The sequence below is a fragment of the Petromyzon marinus genome, chromosome 4 (genome assembly GCF_048934315.1).
Source record: "Petromyzon marinus isolate PM22_M1 ecotype Great Lakes invasive population chromosome 4, UKy_Petmar_22M1.pri1.0, whole genome shotgun sequence".
NCBI lineage: Eukaryota > Metazoa > Chordata > Hyperoartia > Petromyzontiformes > Petromyzontidae > Petromyzon > Petromyzon marinus.
Genome location: NC_133670.1, coordinates 12,792,210 through 12,817,072, shown reverse-complemented (window position 1 = coordinate 12,817,072; position 24,863 = coordinate 12,792,210). Strand labels below are relative to the sequence as shown.

At 51.4% G+C, this 24,863-nt stretch overlaps 1 protein-coding gene across 1 annotated transcript in view; it reads right to left on the bottom strand.

Moving 5' to 3' along the window:
• Positions 1–7,980, bottom strand: part of WNT10A (Wnt family member 10A) — a 47,428-nt gene extending 39,448 nt beyond the window's left edge. The window contains exon 1 of the mRNA XM_032946172.2: positions 7,810–7,980. Coding sequence (XP_032802063.1) covers positions 7,810–7,871 — 62 coding nt within the window. The 5' untranslated portion in view covers positions 7,872–7,980. The remainder of the gene's footprint in view (positions 1–7,809) is intronic.
• Between the last annotated feature and the right edge of the window lie 16,883 nt (positions 7,981–24,863).

Sequence of the window (24,863 nt, the reverse complement as noted above, 5' to 3'; positions counted from 1 at the left end):
AGTTGAGTCATGTGCACGCGCACGCACACAGACACGGGGCGCAAGCACGCACACATACGCACACACGTGAACAGAGAGGCGGAAGTAAACACGCAGCAACAACAGCAACAACAACCGTCGTTCACCGACTAAGTGGCGGTGACATCCCCACGGTGCTTGTGCCATGCTAGGTGCACTTTGTGTTGAAGGACCGCTGGCAGGAGGTCACGGAACAGACTCCAGGTGCCGTGGGTTGACTGACTGAGATGACTGGCAGATTCACCAGCTGTGTCCCCCAACTGTGTCAACTTTCTGCGGTTTAGTCGTCCGGCGCTCTGCTCGTTGTTGTGAGCGTCGCTCCTCTGCCCTTTTTTGTTGTTGCTGGATGGCGACTGCCTCCAACTCCCCAGCAGCAACACACGCACACTGACAAATAACTTCAAATTCCCCCGTGTAAACTACACGAGGCTGTTGGGGCAGGTGCTCTTAGCGATCACCTATTCGGGGGTGGTGTGTCCGGTCACCTTTGTCTCCCCAGAGCTGATGTTCACACCCCGCACCAGGTTCTCATTTGAGGCTGAGTCGGCCTCGGACACGCCAATGAGTGGTTCATATATTCGTCACCGATATCGGCCGTGAGCGGGAAATCGAATTGGGGGTCGCCAGGTTCGCAGAACAGCGCACTAAACTTTACACTACCGCTCCCCATTGACACACGCGCGCACAAAGACAAACACGACGCACACCCACACACACACACGAGGTCTGTAAGTAAATCTGTTGCCTATGAGAAAAAAGGGAGGTAGCGAACTAATGGCCGCTCTAATGAGAACCAGGCTGGCGCGAGTCGTGTTTCTCTGCGCGGGTTTCCCAACCTCGCCCCCTCACCCCTCCTCTCACCCCGCTCACTCACCCCGCTCCCTCACCCAGTTCATTCACTCCCTCCTTGTATCTGGTCAGTGTTTAACATTCGTTTAAAGATGCATTTTTTTACGTTGATTGTGCAGTGGTCCCCTCTGAGTGTTTCTATTGCCCTCTCACCACTTCCCACTTTCAACGAGGTCACGCTACGGAGTTCGGGACGCACACCGCGCCGGGCTCTCTCCTCGGTGAGCAACACCCGGCCGAGCATTGCAACACCGAGCAGTCCGAGCAGGTGCGAAATTGTCCCACGTCTTATCGACGAATGCATTTCTTGAAAGACTTCGTCTGCCCTCGAGGCATCACTCCCCGTGTTTACGCGCGGCATTCAAGAAGACGCATTTCTTGGTGGCGGTGATGATGATGATGATGATTTCCCGCGATGAAGAGCTATTGAGCAGTACCAGCGGCCTGAGTTATATTCCAGGCCACGGCTAATATCATCGGCGATATCTGAAACCCCCAAGCCCATCATCGACTCACAATGACCAGGGTTGCAAAGCATGACATACTATTTCCACGACCGGTACAGTGTGGGAAGGCCTTCATCCATCAGTAGATCGATAGTGGCGTGGATATACAGTATATCAATGTCCCTCGCATCATTTTCATTACGCGCAATCACGGACATTCGCGGGAGATCGAGGCGTCCATTCCTCTCACTGTCACTGCTCTGCACCTTTCGCGGACTCGCGCGCGTAAATTTCACCTCGCGTTGCATTCCTCCCAGAGACATCTTAGAGCACGTCGGTCCGTCATCTCGCTCTCCTCTCTCTCTCTCCTCTCTCTCTCTCTCTCTGCCTGTCTGTATATCTCCCATACAGGAATGCACATTTCTTTTTATGCGTCACCTTCACGCACCGCTGTAGATTTGTCCAGAGATAAAAACCGCTTGTTATTATTCGGCGCTCACAGGGGAATTTACCGCGCTCAAGCCAATACCGCCGCGCTGGTGGAATGCCAACCGCCTTGGGTGACTCTCTTGCCCCGCCGATTCTTCACCGCCTTCTCGGGATCCGGTGGAAACTCCTCGTTCAGACTTAAGAAGGGAGCGGCCTTGGGGAATAAAAAAAAAAACGCTAACGCTACACCTCTGTGTGTGCGTGACGATAAATAAAAAAAACGCAACCGCGGAGGAAAGTTCGGTATCTTATCATCAATTTCATCATAAAAACTTCCCGTTCAGCCATGATCAATCCACTGCTGGATGAATTCTAGCGAAATGTGATAATCACTGTGCCACCGCTCCACCCCCATGAGTATGAAACACTCGATAGTTGTGCTGGAGATCGTCGCTTATACGGGATACGAACTCATGAAGCTGCGAGAACAACATTTCATCCAGTAAAAAAAAAAACGAAAAACACCTTTATCATTTCCAATGAAAAAAGGCAAACACGTGGTTGGTGTCCCGCTCGAAAGAGCGTGGGACCGCGCTTAACTCTCGCTTATAGCCTCGAGTCATTGGTGGAAATTCCACATTCCTGGGATGGGGGCGAGCCAATCCGCAAGACAGCACCTGTAGAATATTGTGGTCATGTTGAGCAAGTTTGGTTTGCACAGGATTAGACTTAGTCATGCATCAACGTTAAACAAAAAAAAACATACAGCCTTGCCTTCCACGAACACATATCGCACTTCCTCTAGCATCCTCTACTTGGGTCACGTCCAATGTACACTTCATAAAGCCGAACAGATTTCGCAGAGATTAAAAACAATTTTTCATTTTCTTTTTTTGAACAACAGAAAAGGGTGAAGTAAGGAGTTTGCGTGCCACATTCTCCAATCCTGAAAGATCGAGAGACCGAGCTCATTGCCGTTACGTTTCGCGGTCGATGAACGGGTTAATGATTGATGGAGTGACACATCACAGATGAAAGAGTTCCACTTAGCACATTGCACAATTTTAAATACGCAAATAAGTAGCTCGCTTACAAAAAATATAATGACTTTATTCATGCCAATAACTCCAGTCCGGTTGGTGCTGTTCCTAATTATCTACAAACAGCCTTTACCCAAGGGGTGGCATAGTGTCGATGCATACGACATGGATGTATTGATTGTGAGCACACGTGACTTGCAATCCAGAGACCACCGATTCAGTTCGATCTTCCTGCGCGGCAGTTAAAACGATGGCCATGTTGATTAAATCCCACCTCCCATCACGTGCTTCATCTGCACACCCACTAGTATAAATTGTATATGTGCAACACAGTTAGTTAATTTGAAGGTCGCGTGTGGTGGGCTAAAGTGTGGAGACTCCCGCCTCTTCCAAGACCTTCTGGCCAGCATGGAAGAGTAGGCCAAGTACCGTTTAGAGGGGAGCTATCTAAGAGGCCCCTTCCGCCACCAGTGGCGTCGGTGAGTCTTTCAGAGCTTCCCCTTTGTCTCTGCGTGTCCTTTATTGAACCAGGCGAAAGCCCCTTGAGTGTTATTGTATCCGAGTGGAGACTGCCCCCAATTGCCCCCCCCCCCATCCACGATGATCCCTCTGTAATGCATAGCACGTCACGTACGGGACGTAATACAGTGAGGGAAAAAAGTATTTGATCCCCTGCTGATTTTGTACGTTTGCCCACTGACAAAGAAATGATCAGTCTATAATTTCAATGGTAGGTTTATTTGAACAGTGAGAGACAGAAAAACAACAAGAAAAAATCCAGAAAAACGCATGTCAAAAATGTAATAAATTGATTTGCATTTTAATGAGGGAAATAAGTATTTGACCCCCTCTCAATCAGAAAGATGTCTGGCTCCCAGGTGTCTTTTATACAGGTAACGAGCTGAGATTAGAAGCACACTCTTAAAGGGAGTGCTCTTAATCTCAGCTTGTTACCTGTACAAAAGGCACCTGTCCACAGAAGCAATCAATCAATCAGATTCCAAACTCTCCACCATGGCCAAGACCAAAGAGCTCTCCAAGGATGTCAGGGACAAGATTGTAGACCTACACAAGGCTGGAATGGGCTACAAGACCATTGCCAAGCAGCTTGGTAGGATGGTGACAACATTTGGTGCGATTATTCGCAAATGGAAGAAACACAAAGAACTGTTAATCTCCCTCAGCCTGGGGCTCCATGCAAGATCTCACCTAGTGGAGTTGCAATGATCATGAGAACGGTGAGGAATCAGCCCAGAACTACACGGGAGTTCCTTGTCAATGATCTCAAGGCAGCTGGGACCATAGTGACCAAGAAAACAATTGGTAACACACTACACCGTGAAGGACTGAAATCCTGCAGCGCCCGCAAGGTCCCCCTGCTCAAGAAAGCACATATACATGCCCGTCTGAAGTTTTCCAATGAACATCTGAATGATTCAGAGGACAACTGCTGAAAGTGTTGTGGTCAGATGAGACCAAAATGGAGCTCTTTGGCATCAACTCAACTCGCCGTGTTTGGAGGAGGAGGAATGCTGCCTATGACCCCAAGAACACCATCCCCACCGTCAAACATGGAGGTGGAAACATTATGCTTTGGGGGTGTTTTTCTGCTAAGGGGAAAGGACAACTTCACCGCATCAAAGGGACGATGGACGGGGCCATGTACCGTCAAATCTTGGGTGAGAACCTCCTTCCCTCAGCCAGGGCATTGAAAATGGGTCGTGGAAGGGTATTCCAGCATGACAATGACCCAAAAAAACACGGCCAAGGCAACAAAGGAGTGGCTCAAGAAGAAGCACATTAAGGTCCTGGAGCGGCCTAGCCAGTCTCCAGACCTCAATCCCATAGAAAATCTGTGGAGGGAGCCGAAGGTTCGAGTTGCCAAACGTCAGCCTCGAAACCTTAATGACTTGGAGAAGATCTGCAAAGAGGAGTGGGACAAAATCCCTCCTGAGATGTGTGCAAACCTGGTGGCCAACTACAAGAAACGTCTGACCTCTGTGATTGCCAACAAGGGTTTTGCCACCAAGTACTAAGTCATGTTTTGCAGAGGGGTCAAATACTTATTTCCCTCATTACAATGCAAATCAATTTATAACATTTTTGACATGCGTTTTTCCGGATTTTGTTGTTGTTATTTTGCCTCTCACTGTTCAAATAAACCTACCATTAAAATTATAGACTGATCATTGCTTTGTCAGTGGGCAAACGTACAAAATCAGCAGGGGATCAAATACTTTTTTTCCCCTCACTGTAATGCTTTTATTTATCACGGAAATGCCTTGCTACCGAGTTTCGAGACTATTTTCGAAGAGGGTCCTGCATTGCGATGTTTCGCCAGTCTTGTTGACGAGTGGCCTTCGCGTGGCAGGAAACCGGACTGACCTGAGAAAGCCCACGCTAACGAGGGGGGTACCAGGCGGAGCTTTTCACGGATCGATTCAAGAATCCATTGCGGTTCCTGCTATCTCCTGGTGACTTCGCGGTCTATGTCTGCAACAGCTATTATTCCCAGGCAATCTTCCATCCGACTACTAACCAGACTCGATTCAGCGTAACTTCCGAAATCGGGCGCATTCAATGTGATGTGGTCAAAAAAATTAAATGCAAGTCTTAAAAGTTGAGGCCACGACACCGACAAACACGAATATGCTCTTGAAAATGTCGTCACCGAGTCTCTAACGCCTACTTTAAAGCAGGCAGCGCCCTTTGGAAAGTCTAAAGAGGCATTTTGTGGTTCTGGCAGCGGGAATCGAACCGTGCCTGTCTGCGGTAGCCGGCTCAGCTGGCAGCTCTGCTTATAAAAGTTTGCAGCCCTTTGCCAATCCACTGCTGGGTGAAGCCCCCCCCCCCCCCCCACGCCACACGCCGGGATTGTTTCGCCATACTTCACTCTCCACGATGATTCGTGAGGGTTGGTAGAGGGGATGCCGGGGACAGATTCAAACATCACTCGCGTGTCAGCAAGCCGAGTTCATAACGCAATGCGCTAACCACTGCGCCACCCTTACTACCCTACAGTATCCACGCGATCTCCAATCCCCGCAGCGGTCTGCATTCAACATTCATTAAAGGCCGCCTTCATTGCTGAGTAACGCGCATTCGAGCAGTTCTCACTTCATCGTTAAGTCTTGGCGGTGGAGCGGTGGCGCCGTGGTTAGCACACTCTTGCGCTATGCACGCGGTCACCCGAGTTCGCTTCACGGCTATGGCTCACATCGGCGAGGGGGTCACATCTGAATCGATATTAAGACTCCCCCCCCCCACCCGCACCCACAACGTCTCCCCCCCCCCATCTACCCTGCCCACCTTCACCAACCCGCACTGTGACCGAAATGCGTGGTCTTTATCCATCAGTCCATTCTTGACAATGGCCTGTGATTCTGACAATCTGTCAAACAAATTATCATTAGCGTAGGCTACTAACGAAGCGATAGTGACACGCGTTCTAGACTGCTGACATCTTTACATCAAAGGGGAGGCGGGGGGCGATAATTCAACAGCGGCTGTAGCTTTTGAACCAAGCGTCTGCGCGCAACAGGCGATCGTGAGGTTCGCGCGCGCGCGCCGACGGAACGGCAGAAACGCATCGCTCCCTTCAGGCGACGGACACTTCAGGCAGAACTGGCAGCAAGGCGAGCTCTCTCGTTGAGCTGTCAATCGGACCCTGCGTAATAGGGCACGTCGCACGCCTTTTCCGAAAGCCGAAACGCAGGATGCGCATCTTGATTTAACGACCGAAGCGACACAGTCTCCTCGAAGCGCGATCCCGTGCACAGAGCGATGGAGGAACCACTGCAGGGGAGCGCGTTCCACCAACGTCGGAGGGAAAGCCGTGCTCCCCGAGCAAAACACGGCCCCCTTAGATTTGTCCTCTACCCTCCTCCCCCCCAAAAAAAACACAACCGCAGCAAATGTATCGCATCGCCAAGGCTCAACTACTGTCCGAACGATTCCACAATGCGCGCAATGGCAATGCGGACACACGTGACTGCAACAGACGGCGGCGTCGATTCAACTCAAGAAGTCGCCTTAGATAACGGGGACAGACAGACGGGGTGACCTTTCGTTAAAGTCAGGCGAGAGGCCCATCGAGACCAGAAGTCGCTCAAGAATGAAACACGGAACAAGTGTCGTCTTCCTTGTCACCTGCTCTTTTTCGTGTTGCGCCTTTCCCAAAGGCACTTCAACACTTACGGTTGCGGTATACGAGCCGACGCGACATCGTTCGGCATTACCCGCGGCGAGTAGCACGCAATATGTGTCGGAGAGCGCGAGTGTGGCCAAACGGGTGCATCTAGTTTGCCAGAGCATTCGACACGGCCCATCACACTCGCCGGGGCTACACAACGGAGTGCCACTTTACAGTTATGCCAACAGTTCCATACTCTTTGGTTCTATTCGGTAAAGTCACGTAGGTAAAAAATAAAACAACAAAAATCACGACGTTTCGGCCACAACACAAGCGGCCAACAGTTGTCTGTGCCATCAATAACCCCGACGTCCGCCACGTGAATGTAGTAGACTCGCTGGCTCCGATGCGCGCGTTTCCTTTTTTTTCCCCGTCTCTTACAGCGGCGTCAACATACAACAAAACGGGCGCTTTTTGCAGAACAATGCGGGGGGGGGGGAAGTGGAGCGAGCAGGCACATGCACGGATCAATCAGAACAATGCCTCCTATTCGTGCAGAAAAGCCTCGCTGAGTCTCGACACTCAGGACGGTTCTGGCATTGATTCGTTCGGTCAATTCCACGGCCTCGTGTGGGGAGAAAGCGGAGTTCGTGCCCGGAATGAAAAAAACACCACCACCACACCAGAACTAGGAGCTAATGAACGCAAAGCTCCGCACAGATAGATAAGCAAATCCATTCTCCTGAATATGACCACCACGCAGCAGCAGCAGCAGCAGAATGTAGCCGAGCCCGGGGTCTTCACCTAGCAGAGACAGCCCACGTGTCCGCGCACCTGTACACCTTCCTCACCCCCCCCCCCCCCCACCATCGCGCACCTGTCCGGCTTCTCTTACCCTCGCGCGGCGAGCGCCATGGCCATCGCGAGCACCAGACACGGCACCCGGGTCACCGCCATCCCTCCCGCAGGGCGAAGCGGGAGGAAGCGCTGCCCCCTTCCCGCTGAGCCCCCCCCCTCCAACCTCGCGAGAGGGGCCCAAACGAGCCGCGTTCCCCCTTGCCCCCACCTCCCCCCACCCGCCCCCCCCCCCCCCGCCGCCGCCGCCTTCTGTTATCCGAGAGACGACTCAGCGCTCCTGGAGGTCGGTGTGGACTCGGGCGGACGATCCTCTGCGCCGCGTGCACTCGGGACGATCACGCGGGCGCGGGGTGCAGAGGTGGCGCAGAAGCGCAGCGAGCGGCCCCCGGGAGACGGCGCGCGCCTCCTCCTCGTCGCCCATTTGCGCGGCTCGGCCCGCGATGCGAGGATCTCTCTGCCTTTTCTGCGGTGACGTCAGGGCCAGAGAAACCAATACACCACCCACCCACCTCATCCTTCCACTACCTCCCCGATCCTCCCTACACACCTCCCTCCCTCCCTCCCCGCTCCTCTCTCGACTCCGTACACCACCCCACTTCATCCACTGATCCACTCCCCCCACGGACACCGCGACCAGCCCCCCTCCGCCCCCCCCCCCCCCAGTCTTCTCCTTTCCCTCCAACCGTGTCTCAAAGAAACTCCAAAATGCCCCCCCCCCCTCACCCACTACGACCGCCTATCTTCCTTAACAGCCCCCCCCCCCCCCCCCGACTCTAACCCTCCACCCTCTCCTTCCCTCCCACCGCGCAGTCCATAAAAACGCTGAAACCCACGCAGGTCCCGTCGCCTCGCTCACTCCCCCAACGCAAGAGGCAGGGAGTCGGCTCCCCCCTGCACTCTCGCTCACGATACCCCCACCTCCCCCTCCTCCACTCTCTTCCGCTCGCTCGCCCCTCTCGCTCTCTCTCTCTCCCCCTGGCTCCCCGCGACTCTCATTGGCTCTCGTTCTCTCCACCGGCTCCCCGGTGCTCCCCCTGCCTTTCCCCCAGCTCCCCCCCTTGCTCTCTGAAGCGTGTTGCCGCACGCCTGTGAACGCCGTGCCTACTCGCTCTCTCATTCACTCACGGTCATAATGATGAGATATGGTCTATCCGCTGCTAAACGAATGCTTCCCCCGTAAAAGCATCATGGTCGCGAGTTGTGGTCTCTCCACTGCTAGATGGAGGCCTCTCCACGCCGTCGCCACCCCTCAAGGGTCCTACAATGCCACTGCTGCACGTGAGCTGATATCATCCCCTCTAGATCTGAGCAGTGGTGATCATCTCGGGCGCGTGTTCGTTCCGATGTACTCGCACTCCGCAGATGTAAAGCGGCTGCGGAGTGGAAACAACTTTGACTCGGCGCGTGTCATGCGCGCGTGTGCTGTATTTCTCGATTCAGGAAAACGTCAGTGGTTTTTGTACAAGTTCCCCTGTTAAATTTTGATTTAAAGCTTTCGTGACTGCCGTGATTCATATTCTTGGTTCTTTCGGTCAAGTCACGTTGAAGGGAAACAATATAATAATAAAATATATATTAAACAATAAAACAATATATAAAACAATATATTTTATTATTTTATTGTTTCCCGTCAACGTGACTTTGCCGAAAGAACCAAGAATATAAGTTCCCCTGTGTCTAGCCGTTTATTCTAGCACAACGTCGCCATCGCTTCCTTCCTTTTGCCAGATCCCACAGGTGTTTGCACAGTCGACAGCTGGCCTCAAGAGTCTTGTTCTTTACAGCCTCATCAAACGTATCGGAGAGGAGTGGGGGTGAGACAGGTTCACACCTTGGCAAAACGGCTGACACGCGCTACAATAGGCATCCTTGCTGGTTTGTTCCCGCGTGGGCGGTGAGGACATGGATCGGCACGTGTTTTGCCGAATAGGAGTAATGACCCAGCAGCACGTGCATCGGAGCTGAGAAGCGTTGGTTTCAGGATGTATTATGTATGTATGTTGAACTTCTTTCGCACGGTTCGTAGTCAACCAAAAAGCAGTTCTCAAGATATTAGTTTTCAATCTAGATTTAAAAGTGCGTAGCTTCAGTGGCTTCCTAATCGCGTGCGTGCAGGAAGAGCGGTAGCGCGCTGCGCTACAAACACGGCGATCCGAGTTCGATTCCCGCTCACGCTAAACACCAGATACGATTATCTGCCCCAGTCCTGGGCCTCCCCTAGGTCGACTCAGCCGTGAAACGAGTGCCTGGTGTGGTGTGTAAACATCGCCACTAGGAAGACAAAGGCGACCGGACGTGGTGCTGGCCCACATAGGTGCTCGCCCTGAAACGTCACATTATTTTTTATATCTCCTTTTAATTCCACAGTGTTAGTAACGAATATATTGCGTTTTTGTGTTAATTGTGCTTATGCGCCACTGCCAACGTAAGCGACATCACCAAAATAATTAGTTTAATATCTAGCCACGAGAGACCGCTACATGCACTGCGATGTAAAGAAATAAAAGAAATCGATTACGCACTTAAATCACGACAACTCGTCGAACCTCCGCGCGGGGAGGAGAGGGTGGAGGGGTGGAGGAGAGGGGCAAGGAGAGGGGTGGAGGGGAGGGGTGGAGGGGAGGGGTGGAGGAGGGGTGGAGGGGTGGCTCCTTGTCACCCCCCCCTCGCCCCCTACGAGAACGCAACGTTCTCGTGCTGCCGAGCGCGCACCGACCTGACACAATCCGACCGATATATCCCCTCGCGAATACCTGGGATTCCTCGCCTGCCCCGTGCGCCCCCCTCCCCTCCGCCGCCAGACCGTGGAGCGTATCACAAATACCCGGTGGTGGAGGCGACCACACTGCCGCTATTGTCCCGGGGAAGATTAGCGCAGTGAGAGAGCGAGCGAGCAGGAGGAAGGAGACCCGGTCCTCCTCCTCCACGCGCTCGTGTGCACGCGCGCGTGGCGTGCGGTGCTCGCCGCTCCCACACACCTCGGCCCGCCATAGGAATGTGGAATTTACACAGCAAGATGACTGCCACCCCCCTCTCTCTCCCTCCGCCAGGGTGGCCCACCCGCGTAGATGAGTACCGTGCCACGGTACTAGTTTGTGGGAAGTGAATGGAGGTTGTGTTTTTTTATCGAACTTGACCCTGTCACGGTAATGTGTAAATTTCACCAAATGACACGCGACCACCAACAGAAATACGCACTGATGGTTTTTCGGCTTTTCCGTGCATTATATACGTGAATACATTCTTGTACGACTACCCTGCCTTGGCTGCCACGCATGAGCTATTCCTGCCCACTGGCCATCATCCGTTATATTGACGTCTCCTGCCCAAGCCCACTACTTATCTTAAGCGATGAGATCGGATCTTGTTGCAGGTGCTGAGTGGACGAAGCGAAGAAGTGAACGCTTTGTGAAAGCCACGCTTCTTACATTACGGCCAATTTAAGCTTAATTATACGGTGTTTGCAGTTAGGGGTCAATCGCGCGCAGCACTAAGAATAGTAATAATTGTTGCGCACAGTCTAAGCGCGTTAGCCCTGAATTCGCGTGTAAGTTGTCCCACAGCGGTGAACATTCCGAGTGAGCAGCACGCAGATCGCACACGCGGTCTGTCGGGTAGAGTGGTAGCAGCGAGCAGAATGAGCGCGCAATGTTCCTGTGTGAAAGTATCACAAAGCCATGGATGCGGCCGCCGCGAGAAGGGAGGAGGGATGATGGCAGACGATCAATCACGAGCGGCAACCGAGGAACGGATGATAGCGGTACCGTCCACCGGGGGAGATGGATCAATGAAATCAGCTCGTGTACAGGTGCTCGGTGGATTATTTCATCCCAGGACTATGTGAAATACCGGCGGATTGTAGATGCCTTCATCCAGCAGTGCATTGACCATGGCTAGCGACGATGATAGCGGTACTGTCCACCGGGGGAGATGGATCAATGAAATCAGCTCGTGTACAGGTGCTCGGTGGATTATTTCATCCCAGGACTATGTGAAATACCGGCGGATTGTAGATGCCTTCATCCAGCAGTGCATTGACCATGGCTAGCGACGATGATGATGACAGAGTGTGATATGATCCACAAAGCGGAACAGATTGTTGGGGCGAGTGGTGCTAGCGAGCCCACGACTGAGTGGCGTGGCCTTCACCACACCCGGCCACCCGTTTCCCCCAGTGCGCATGTTTAAACACTCACCAAGACACTCGTTTAAGGCCGAGTCGATGTAGGGTTAGGGTGGGGGGGGGGGGGGCTTGATCGGTTCAGTTATCACTCGCCACTGATGTGAGCCGCAGTTAGGAATCGAACCCGAGTTCACAGCGCAGTGTGCTAACCAGTGCGCCACCGCTCCCCGCCACGTCGTGTGTGGTGTTGGACACACACATTGACTACGTACAGTACCTGCAACTCGTGCATGTGCTCTGGGGCATGCATAGCCAGTGCCCTAAACTGCAGGCTTGGTAACTTATTAACGGACACGGTGAACCACCAATTAGTTGTGTTACAGTAGAGTCAATCTACGTGATGCTGATCCTTCATTAGCCCGTAACCACTCCCCCCCCGCCCCCCCACAAACGCCGTGTATCCTGCGGTCCGTGAAATTGCAATGCTCATTACAGTTTCTACTCCGCGGTGGTGGTGATCCGCTAATGAGCAGTGAGCATAATAACAAGGTGCAAGTCCAGACATTTTGATTTGCACTGTGTAACAATTTTTTTTTTGTTCCTGGGTAGTAAGTGCTATTTCCTAATTGCTTATGGCTCAAAAGTACAGAAAATGGCTATTATTCCCCACAAACTTTGCTTTTGTGACCAGGACGGTGATATTTTGAAATTTATCTATTTCCCAGAACATTCCAGATAGATTCAGTGCTGAATAAACTTGGAGTAACTTCTAGAACATTCTAGAACTTTCTAGTAATATAAATAGTAGTATGAATACAGGGGCCTTAAGCCCACCAGTTTAGTTTATGTCCAGCTGCCTAAGTGGATACATATCTGCATTTCTCTGAGATAGCATCTAGAGGCTGCAAGCATCCATTAGGCGCATTTTGCTATATCTACGGCCAATTTATCAAGACAAGAGCGAAAAAGTACTTTGTGGAAGCATCTGCTAAGATGTGTGAGGCCTACAAGGCATATGTCGGCATGCCTGTCGGGGATCAAGACAAACCCTGGGCACCTCATTTCACCTGCGAGCAATGCAAATTAACTCTGGAAGGTAAGATGGACAATTGTTGCTCGAAATTTTTATGTTATAAAATTTGTAAAAAAAAAATTGTCAAAGTTTTTTGTATTTTAAGATGTTTTACAATTTTCAATGTTATTGAAAAAATATATAATATATGAAAAATGTTGCAAGAATCTCTTGCACATTGGTTATGGATGAAATAAATGTAATTTTGTAGGATGATACAGAGGGGAAAAGAGAGCCATGAAGTTCGCTATCCCAAGAATTTGGCGGGAACCCACTGACCACTCAAGCAACTGCTACTTCTGCATGGTGGACCCTTCCAAACGTTGGACTGGCAAAATGCACCTGCTATCACGTATTCTTTCATCCATCACTTCAGTGCCCGTACCCACTCTTCCGGAGGGAGAGAGTAGCCGTCTTTAGAAGAGAGCAGCAAGTGAGAGAGCGAGGGAGACGTTTTAGATCCAGATGACAATTTCAGAGGTGGAGCTGAGGAGAGAACCCCATACTACCCCAACCAAAAAGACCTCAACAACGATCAGAGATCTTGGTCTCACCAAGTCCAATGCCGAGCGTTTGACGTCTAGGCTCAAGCACTGTAACTTGTTGGATAAAAGTATGCAAGTCGCAGATCAGAGGAAGCGTCACCAACCTTTTTGCAGCTTCTTCACCCCTCAAGATGGGCTCTGCTTCTGCCACAATGTGACCAGTCTGTTCGAGGCAATCGGAATTGCCTGTAACCAGAATGAGTGGCGCTTCTTCATTGACAACTCATCCAGGAGCCTCAAAGCCGTGCTGCTCCATAATGGTAACAAGTACCCATCTCTTCCCCTGGCTCACTCGGTGCACCTCAAAGATGATTACAACAGCATCAAGACCTTGCTGGATGCCTTGAAGTATGATGAGTATGGCTGGGAGGTCATCAGAGACTTCAAAATGGTGGCATTTTTGATGGGTTTCCAAGGCGGTTTTACCAAGGCGCACTACCACAGGCGGGACTGGCCACAGTGGACCAAGTTCTCTGTGGGGAGGACCAACGTCAAGTGGGAGCCACTGGTGGACCCCCGGTCGGTGCTGACGCCACCACATCAAGTTGGGTCTTATGAAACAATTTGTGAGAGCTGTAGCTAAGGAGTCGGCAGCGTTCAAATATCTTGGAGACTTCTTCCCTATGCTGTCTGAGGCAAAGGTTAAAGCCAGTGTCTTTGTCGGACCACAGATAAAGAAGATCCTAGAGTGCAATGAATTCCCCAAGTAGCTCACTAGTAAGGAGAAAACGGCTTGGAACAGCTTTGTCGCAGTGGTTCGTGGCTTCCTGGGCAATCACAAGGTCGAAAACTGTGGAGCTGGTTGAGACCGGTGAAGAACTATGGCACAATGGGCTGTAGAATGTTCCTCAAAGTCCACATCCTTGATAAATTCAAGGAGAACATGGGAGCGTTCTCGGAGGAGCAAGGCGAGCGCGTCCACCAGGATTTACTGGACTTTGAACACCGCTACCAAGGACAGTATAACGAGAACATGACGTGAGACTACATTTGGGGGCTGATTCGTGAAAGTGATTTACAGTATAATCGTAAATCTCGAAAAACTACTCACTTCTAAATATTTTGAAGTCATTTTGTATTACTTTAGTATAAATACGTGTTCATTTTGATTCATATCTTGTATTTTATAACTTTATGTGAGCGAAAATACACAAATTCGCCCGTTTTCTCATTGAAAATCGGTCAATTAAAAAATATAACTGCCCTGGTCGCAAAAGCAAAGTTTGTGGGGAATAATAGCCATTTTCTATACTTTTTAGGCATAAGCAATTACGACATAACACTTACTGCCCAGGAACAAAATTTGTGTTACATAGTGTTATGGAAGTCGAGGGGGAAGGTCTCCCTTGTGGTGAACCAATCCCTCCCGAGCAACCTCCCCGCACTGTAACGCGACTCCGGGCCAGCATTGTTGTCTGGATGATACTTTTATATTCGGGGGTTCCGAACATTTTATTCGAAGCAAAAGTTGCTTGATGACGTTGATAACAATCATCATCATCATCAACCACGATCGATCAATAGATTGCTCGGATGAGAGCATTCCAAGTCGAGCCGCCATACTTCAGCGGACTGGCGCGATGCAACAAATAACCCAGCAATCTGGCAGCCCCGGATCGAACCTCATTGCTCCAGCTACATCCTCTCCTTGGGTTGCCACGCTCAGTAACTTTACTCGCCCACCGACGATTGTGCCTGGGACTTAGAAACACGTTTATATTCTTCAAAAATAAAGTAACCTGTAAGCGAACCGGGCACAAAGCAGACGTCCTTTGTATTCTATGAAATAAATTGATTTTTGACGGACTGAGTTTTACCTGGAAATGGGACGTTTCCTCCGTTCACAGCCAGTAACAATCAGCACTTTACCGTGAAATAAGCACTTCCGGCGGTTCCGCTACTGGATGAGGGCCTCCCCACGCCGTGCCGATTATGGGGGTTCATTTGACCATTCTCCACCATGCTGACGAATACAAATAGGTTACGGTGAGCTATTTTATGTCCGCTACTTGAAGGACAGGCACAAATCAAATGCGTCTCCCCGTTCTGGGTCAGCAGCAGGGCGTCTCTCATTTCCCTTTGTGACCCGAGGTAACAGTGTCAATTCCACATTCCCATGGCGGAGGGCGGGTCAAACCATCGTTTTACAAAGCGGGTATGGACTTTAACGACCCTAGATATAAGATAACCAGATTCCCCCAACCTGAGATTTTATTTCCATCCATAGAAACTATAAACTATTTGAAACTACGTTTTTTTTAAACAGCCAAACAATCTAAACGTACGTTTCTAAACGTGGAGGGAAAAACCGGAGGACCCGGAGAAAAAAATCCAAACAACCACGGGAAGAGAGACAACGCAAACTCCAAATATACACGCGTCAGCGTCGTGATCGAACCCACGACCTCCAGTATACCAGGCGAGGTGGTTGACTAAAACCGCGGGTGACGGCCCGTAACGTGGTGCTCATTCATCATCCGCCAATGAATGTTGAGGCGAGTCCACCACAGCTGGGATTTTAACTGAAGTCATAGAATAACCTCCACTAAAGGCCCGCGACGTTGTACAGTGAGGGTGAATTTTCCTGAGTTGATCGCCCAAGAGGAGTTGAACTTGCAGCCGTTCCTAAACTGAGCTAAAGAGTGTTTTGAGCTAATGGCCTAGCACACGGACGCACGCAAGCAGTATACAAACATTGCACGACATACGTACTGTTCAATCTTGATGTGAAGCTTTCGTGACTGCAGGAATACATACTCTTTGGTTCTTTCGGTTAAGTCACGTAGCGGTGGTCTTCAGGCGCCTGAGGACGACCGCTTGTGTTGCGATCGAAACGTCGTGATATAAATTTTTATTTTTCTACCTACGTGACTTCACGGAAAGAACCAAAGAGTATACATACTGTCTACCTCATGTACCACATGCAGACTCGCGTGGAGAGAAGTAGCGTAATTAAATCTATATATATCCCTACGTATGGTGTAACTGAATCTGTAAGTTATTTTATTGACATTTAACAGAGCATGCTTAATATGTCAACACGTGCGCAGGCTGCGAGTTACATAAAACAATGTCACGGAGGAATGTTGCTGCTGCTGCTGGAACAAGGGAGCCGAGGCAATGCCTGGACGACGTCGTGGTTCATGGCTCTTGCGTTGAGGGGGGGGTTTAGTCACATTAAAACCGCGCGGGGTAATACTCAAGCACGTGTCACAGCACAACACACGGTGCTATGTGCACACAAAGACAAAAGGTTCCCCTATAGCCTCACTCACGCGCATGCACTCCGACCGCGTTCACGCGCGGTCCTAAGCAAGCGCACACGGTCACGCTTACGACAGTTCACACTGACGCATGCACGCACGCATATTAACAAGTCACACTTACACGCCAAATATCCCCCCCCCCAACCCGCCACTAATGCCTTCATAGGCTGTTGGGGGCAAGTGCTGTTAGCGAGCACCTATGTAGGCAGGCACGGCACACGAGCGGGTGGGTGGCCAGCACCACGCCCGGTCGCCTTTGTCTCCCCAGTTGCGATGTTTTCACACCGCAGCAGGTACTAATTTGAGGCTGAGTCGACCTAGGGGAAGCCCAGCACCGGTTCAGATAAACATCACTGGTGTTGGCCGTGGATCCGCCGGTTTCGTAGAGCAACTCGCAAATCGTTGCGCTACCGCTCCCCACGCACTTGCCACAAACAATAAACAAAACATCCCTCATATAGCCTTTACAGACTGTAGGGACAGGTGCTGTTAGCGAGCACCTATGAAGGCCGGAACGGTACACGAGGAGGTGGGTGGCCAACACAACGCCCGACCGACTTTGTCTCCCTAGTGGCGATGTTTACACACCGCACCAGGTACTCATTTGAGGCTGAGTCGACCTAGGGGAGGCCCGGGACCGATTCAGATAATCGTCACTGGTTTTGGCCGTGAGGGGGATTCGAACCTGCGTCGCCGGGTTCATAGCGCAGCGCTCTAACCGCTACACTACTGCACTTGCCATACACAGACACAAACACACACACAGAGACACACACAACAACAACAACAACCGCCATTCGCCACTAAGTGGCGGTGACGTCACCACGACGCTTGTGCCAGGCTATGTGCACCCTGAGGCCACGTGAAGTGTCGAACGCCCGCTGGCAGGAGGTCACGGGGCAGACCCAGGTGCCACGGGTCGACTGACTGAGATGACTGGCTGATGCACCACCTGTGCCCCCTACTGTGCCAACCTGCTGTGCTTTAGCCACCCGGCGCTCCGCTCGCTGTTGTGAGCGTCGCTCCTCCGCCCTCCGTTGTTGTTGGAGGGCGACTGCCTCCAACTGCCCAGTAGCATCCTTCACGAGCCTCCTCCACAGAGGCCGATCTTGACACCGCTGGTACCAGTCATGGGCAAGTCCACTCAGCTCCACGTCCTCCTGTACCACATCACTCCATCTCTTCTCTAGCCCGTGCCGCGCCCGCTTAGCCCCCTCAATCCGGCCAAACAAAAGCTGTTTCGGCATGCGGTGGCTGGGCATGCGTGCTACATGACCCAGCCATCGCAGCCTTGCCTGCCGGAGGAGCTCACCGATGGGACCCTGCCCAGATCTTTCAAGGATTTGTGAGCTCCTCACACAATCCAGTCTGGTTAAACCCAGGATGGATCGTAGGCAGGCCAGCCTAAATGTTTCTAACCGGCGAAGATGTTCCATTAGGGGGGTCCACGTTTCGCAAGAGACACACACACACACGGCTACACACTCACAAGCGTCCGCACCACGCTGTGTCAATGTTAGCCTCGTGCTCCTGGGCCGTGCATGCGTCTCTAGGCGTTCCTGCCTCTCTTCGGCCACGAGCGGCGCAGCTCGGATTTGATTTACTGACACATTCCTGCGCAGAAATGCGCCCGAGTAAAACAAAGCTGACGTCTTAAGTGCATTACTGTCAGTGCCTATTTGTACTCCTCTAAGAATGCCTTGCATTCGAAGGCTGGGCAGCCGCCACCCTGCTCTGATGATTGTGATGGTGCTGCAGTGATGGTGCTGCTGGGATGATGCTGCAGTGATGGTGCTCCAGTGATGGTGCTGCAGTGATGGTGCTGCTGGGATGATGTCGATGGTGCTGCTGGGATGATGTCGATGGTGCTGCTGGGATAATGTCGATGGTGCTGCTGTGATGGTGCTGCAGTGATGGTGCTGCTGGGATGATGTCGATGGTGCTGCTGGGATGATGTCGATGGTGCTGCTGGGATGATGTCGATGGTGCTGCAGGGATAATGTCGATGGTGCTGCTGGGATGATGTCGATGGTGCTGCTGGGATGATGTCGATGGTGCTGCTGGGATGATGTCGATGGTGCTGCTGGGATGATGTCGATGGTGCTGCTGGGATGATGTCGATGGTGCTGCAGGGATAATGTCGATGGTGCTGCTGGGATGATGTCGATGGTGCTGCTGGGATGATGTCGATGGTGCTCGCGGGGATGATGTCGATGGTGCTGCTGGGATGATGTCGATGGTGCTGCTGGGATGATGTCGATGGTGCTGCTGGGATGATGTCGATGGTGCTGCTGGGATGATGTCGATGGTGCTGCTGGGATGATGTCGATGGTGCTGCAGGGATAATGTCGATGGTGCTGCTGGGATGATGTCGATGGTGCTGCTGGGATGATGTCGATGGTGCTCGCGGGGATGATGTCGATGGTGCTGCAGGGATGATGTCGATGGTGCTGCAGGGATGATGTCGATGGTGCTGCTGGGATGGTGTCGATGGTGCTGCTGGGATGATGTCGATGGTTCTCGCGTGGATGATGTCGATGGTTCTCGCGTGGATGATGTCGATGGTTCTCGCGTGGATGATGTTACTGGTCACCCACGATTGTGCAGCAAACACCCCCCCCCCCCGCCCCCCGCGCCGTCACCCCCGCTGGCACACGCGTTATGTCACGACGGGCCCTCTTTCAAACCCCGTGACGCACGGGTCCCTGGGACGTTAATGCGCCCCAATTATGGGCCCCCATTACTCACGCCGCGAGAGAATGCACTTCGTTATTTTCTCTCTTTTTTTCTTCTTCTTCTTCTGCTCAGCTCCGCGCGCTGCATCGCGGCTGAGCTGTAATTTGTTTCCTTTGAGAAAATGCCACGAGCCTCGCATGCGCGCACAGAGTGTGGCGCATCAAACGAACACCTTGCCCAGAGTTATTCTCCGTTCATCACTTTTTGCTCGATATTTGAGTGCGCTGGGCGGTCTGGTGCCTAATGACACGGTGCAGAGCGCGCGCGTGTGTGTGGGTATGAGTGTGTCTGCATGTGTGGGGAGCGGTAGTGTGGCGGTCACCGCGCTGCGCTACGAACCTTGCGAACCGGGTTCGATTCCCGCTCACGGCCAGCACCAGTGACGATTATTTTTACCGGTCCTGGGCCTCTCCTCAAATGAGTACCTAGTGCGACGTGTAAACATCGCCACTGGGGAGACTTGGGCTAGATTCGCGCTCACGGCCACCGCCAGATGACGTTTATCTGAACCAGTCCTGGACCTCTCTTTGGTCGACTCAGCCTCAAGTAATTCGTTGGTAAGGTGTGTAAATATCGCCACTAGGGAGACAAAGGCGGCCGGGCGTGGTGCTGGCCGTCCACTCCCTCGTGTGCCGTGCCGGCCTTCAGAAGTGTGTCGCTAACAGCACTTGCCCCAAACAGTCTGTAAAGGCATCACGGGGAATCTTTGTGTTTGTTTAGATAGCGTACAGGAAGACACCTGCTCCGGTTGCAGGGATTTGGCGTCTGTATGAGTTCAGATTATACGAAGCACCCATATAAAGGTCGCGACCTTTACAGCTGAACACAACACACATGCATACGTACGTACAAAACAAATACAATTATTCACAGTTATTTTGTCAATCCACTACTGGATGAAAGCCTACCCACGCCACGATCGCAGGGGTAATTTGACCTTACTTCACCACGGTGAAGTAAAGGGAGTGAGGGGGGGCAGGCAGCATAAATGGTTCTGGTATTTCTCGCCGCTGGTGGTAGCCGTGGCCACAGATTAAACTTGGGTTACCGGGCAGAGCAGTTAATTTACCACTGGGCCACCGCCTCCATCCATCCATACGTGATGTAAAGTTTGTTTTTTACAAATAATTGATTCATTGGCGTCATTCATGCAACCCGCATCTCTAAAGCCCGCAAAAAGCGTAAAGCGCGCAGCTTTTGCGCGGAGGCGCGGAAAACCAACGACGAGCAGAGAGGCAGCCAGAAGAACCGAGAGTAACATCTGCCCAAGCTCTGTGGTCCTATGTTGGGATATTTGGCCAACTCCAATGGAAAAGGCGACTGCTGGTGGAAGAGTCTCCACTAGAGGGGGCTCTATAACGCCCATGTAGAAGGTGCAACTATACACGCATGGATGAAATATTCTGCTTGTTTCAGACCAGCAGATTGTGTCTAAACGTTATAGTTAACCACCTCGCCTGGTATACAGGAGGTCGTGGGTTCGATCCCGACACTGACGCGTGTCTATTTAGAGTTTGCAGTGTCTCTTTTCCAGTGGCCGTGTGGATTTTTTTCTCCGGTCCTCCGGTTTTTCCCTCCACGTTTAGGCAAATTCTGCACCAGTTTCGACTTTTTGAGGCTCCTCAGCAATGCATTGCTGATGAGTTCCATACACAGAGGCAATCCGCCGACCGATGTCAGGACGGGCCGATGCCGGCGCTCAACGGAGAGTCAAGAGTTTAAGAAGAAATGTTAATCCGCTGATTGACTTAAATCTGAGGCTAATGGGTATAAAAAACGTAATTTTAATCGTTGAGGTTGATTAGCTCCATGTGTTCTCACACAGCGTGTGTGTATGGGCTGAGGCTTGCACATTTAGAGCTATGTGTGTGTATGTCGAACTTATTTCGCACCGTACGTAGCCAACCGTGCTAATCGGAGGTGCGGACAACACAGACAGACACAAAACCGCATGGAGAGACATAAACCCACAGATAGACACAAAGACATACACAGTGTATGAACACATACCGTTTAAAAAATACATAACGTTGTTGTGAATACGTTTGGAGAAAGTGTACATCATCATCAGACTCGGCCTTACAATATGTTTGCTTGTCAAGCTAAGAATAGCAACGTGGTTCGGTGACTCATGGGGTTTATCATGGCCGTGTCGAGGCACAGAAACGTCTCTTCTGACGGCCGAGGTTCGAATCCGGGTTTCAGTCACTCGTGATTAGATCGGTCTCTCGGGCGTAGACAATTTCTCGTCTCAGCCCGTTCACCAATAAGCGTACACACACACACGCAAATATGAAATTTGGATTTTAACGTAATTCGGATTTGTCCTGCTCTGAGAGTCCCAATAACATTATTAATCTATTCATGGTAAAATAATGCAATGTGTTTATCAGTTTTATCGATAAAAACGAACGCTTTTTGCATATAAGAGGCGTGTCCCGAGAGTGGGATTAGAGCAATTTAAATTAGCAATGTGCCGTCATCATCCCGGGCCGCCGTGCTCTTACACAAGGTGATCCACTGCTTACTGCAAGGGTTCAAATCGCACATTCCTCCGTCTCGTGTCGTCGCCACGCGGCGCTTATAGCAGAGCGATTGGTGTGGAATTGGCGAAACAAACGTAACAGGGTGGCGGCAGTAGTTAGCGCCACAGAGCCCTGCAACCCGACCACCTGAGTTGCAGTCACGGCCACGGCTGCCAGGTGGCGGCACCTGAGAGACGGCTCGTGCGACTCGTGCTCTGCCGTCAGGCGCTGTCACGAATCGCCTCGTGAGCAAGGAGCGGCGTGGCGCTTACCACGAAATGAAGCGATCAGGGCGCGCGTAATGAGATAATGCGCGATCGAGAGAGAGAGAGGAGAGGACAGCTGTCATTTCTCTCGTTCAGCCGGGGGTCTTGCAAAAAAAAAAGCGGAACGCGGTGCGGTGAATGCGCCCGTGCTATTTTGCCCCTGGTCCAGGCTCTCTAAAGCCACTAATTTCTCGGACGTAGATTGGCAGCACATATATTTACCGAAGTTACAGCCTGCTCCGCCTGCAGTGGTCAAACACGTTTTCTCACGTCCAATCTTTTTGGGGATAGTGTTTTTTTGTTTTGTTAATGCGACATAAATCTCACGGGTGGCGCAGAAGCACTACACTTGAAAGTGTTGAGCTTTCTGGCTGTTGTCGAGGGTTGTGTGTGCGAGGAGGAGGGAGGGGGGGGGGTGTTGTTACCAGCGTAAAAATCATTGAGATGTAGTCGTTCTTTATAACGTCCGCCTGTCTGTTTTTTTTAATGCGGACTTTCACCACTTCCCACAAACAGATTATAGGGCGCGAATACCGGGGATCACGCGGACATAATCACAGCTCCGCGGACAGCTGTTCGAGGCAACAGGCGGACGTTGCCTTTGAAGTGAAAGACTCCAGGTGATGATGGCTGATGACAAACGGGCACGGTGACGGCTGTGCGAGCTGAGGGCGGGAACCGAACAAATGCAAAAAGGCAGCGGTGGTGGAGGCGGTGGGGAATTGGAGAATTGGGTCCGCAGGGCTGCGAGTTTGTCTAGTGAGTTAACAAGCGGCGAGGAGCAGCATCAGGTGTCCCGACCGGGAACATCTCCACCCGCTCACGTGGTAGAGCGAAAGCGTGCGTGGGTGGGTGCGTGGGTGGGTGATTGGGTGGGTGCGTGGGTGGACAGGCGAGTGGGTGAGGAGATGGGTGGGCGAGTGAGTGGACGAGTGATTGAGTGAGTGCGTCCGTTGCGTGTGTGCGTGAGTGGATGGGTGGGCGGGCGGTTGAGTGGGTGGTGAGTGATTGGGCGGGTGAGTGAATATTGGGTGGTTGAGTGAGTAAGTGCGTGAGCGAGAAGTTGAGATAGAGGGCGAGTGAGTGATTGATTGGTCGAGTGAGTGAACGGGTGAGTGGGTGAGTCAGTAAGTGAATGAGTGAGTGTGTGGGTAAGTGGGTTGTGGGTCGGTGAGTGAGTGCATGAGTGAGTGGGTGGTTGAGTGGATGGGCGAGTCAGTGAGTCCACAAGTGGGTGAGTGAATAGGTGGGTGAGCGAGTGGGTGAGTAGGTGGGAGATCGGGTGAGTGCGTGGGTAGGAACACGTGCTGAACTGTTTTAACAGTAGTCCAATATTTGTCTTGTTCAAGTCAAGTCAAGTTTATTTGTTTAACCAGGAGGCGAGAACTCAAGAGACCAGAATGAGTCTCATTTGCAAGAGTGACCTGGGTCATCAACATAACAAAAGCAAAACAAACAACAGCACAAGCAATGAAAGATATGCGAATGCATCGGGCAGCGCGTACGTAGGTGTCGCGAGTTATCGGCCTCTACCCCAGTCTGCTGTTCTCAAATCATCTCGCTGGGCTGTGCGATCGGCCCCGCGATCAGTCCGGCGTGATCATTAGAACTTTGTTCTTTGTTGAGTGCACTACTTTGCGTGCTACTGTTGAACTAATGTTGACTCGCATTGTGTTTCTGTACCGTTTTCTGTGGTTCCTGGATTTATCCCCCCCCCCCCCGCCATGTATTCTTTGGTGCATAACTTTTTCGGGAGTTATGCGTATGCTCTCTCACAACAGGTTTTCACTTTTCCACCTGTTGTTTTACTTATGGCTGTCTCTCAATAACCTTGGTTTATCCGGTAAATAACCATTAAAATCCTACCAAGGCTTGTGGCCTTTGGGAAATGCGTGTCCGTATTTTTTGTTGTAGACCCTGTATTAGTCCAGGGAAATCTCTGCGAGTCTCAAGAATAATTCAGCATCGGCATGCGAATTAACACAGTACATAAAACAATCATGAATTGTCTGAAAACATCTTAATATATAGCGGACCGCAGAGCTTGGGACAATGTTGGCGGCACGTCACTGCACGGCTGCTGCCTTGCCGCTTGTCTGTGGTTCCTCTGCGCACCTCTGAGTCGCTCTCTCGCTTTTCGACAGTCAGTGAACACTTTGGGGGCGGCGCGTTACAAGTTGCAATTGTTATTTATCATGTGTATTTTAACAACAGCAGCAACAACAACAAACACATGTCAACAACATTCGTCAAGCTCTCTGCCTTAAAATAATATAATAATGTATTATTGGTCACGTTACAGGGCTCTGGCCCTTCTTCACAACACGTGTCCTGTATATAAGGCGAGACCCCGACTGAGACCAAACGTCTCTTTTATTTCAAGGGTGCATGGGTCACTGTCAGGGGAAGGTTTTGCGTGGGGGAGGAAACGCGTGTCTAGAAAAATCTCCACGTAGACGAAGGAATGACACTCCAACGATCCATTGCGCAATCAAGGCAACAACCCAGTCGCTGTACTGCCAACTACTGCCCACCTCAAGTTAGGAGTCTGGCGGCAC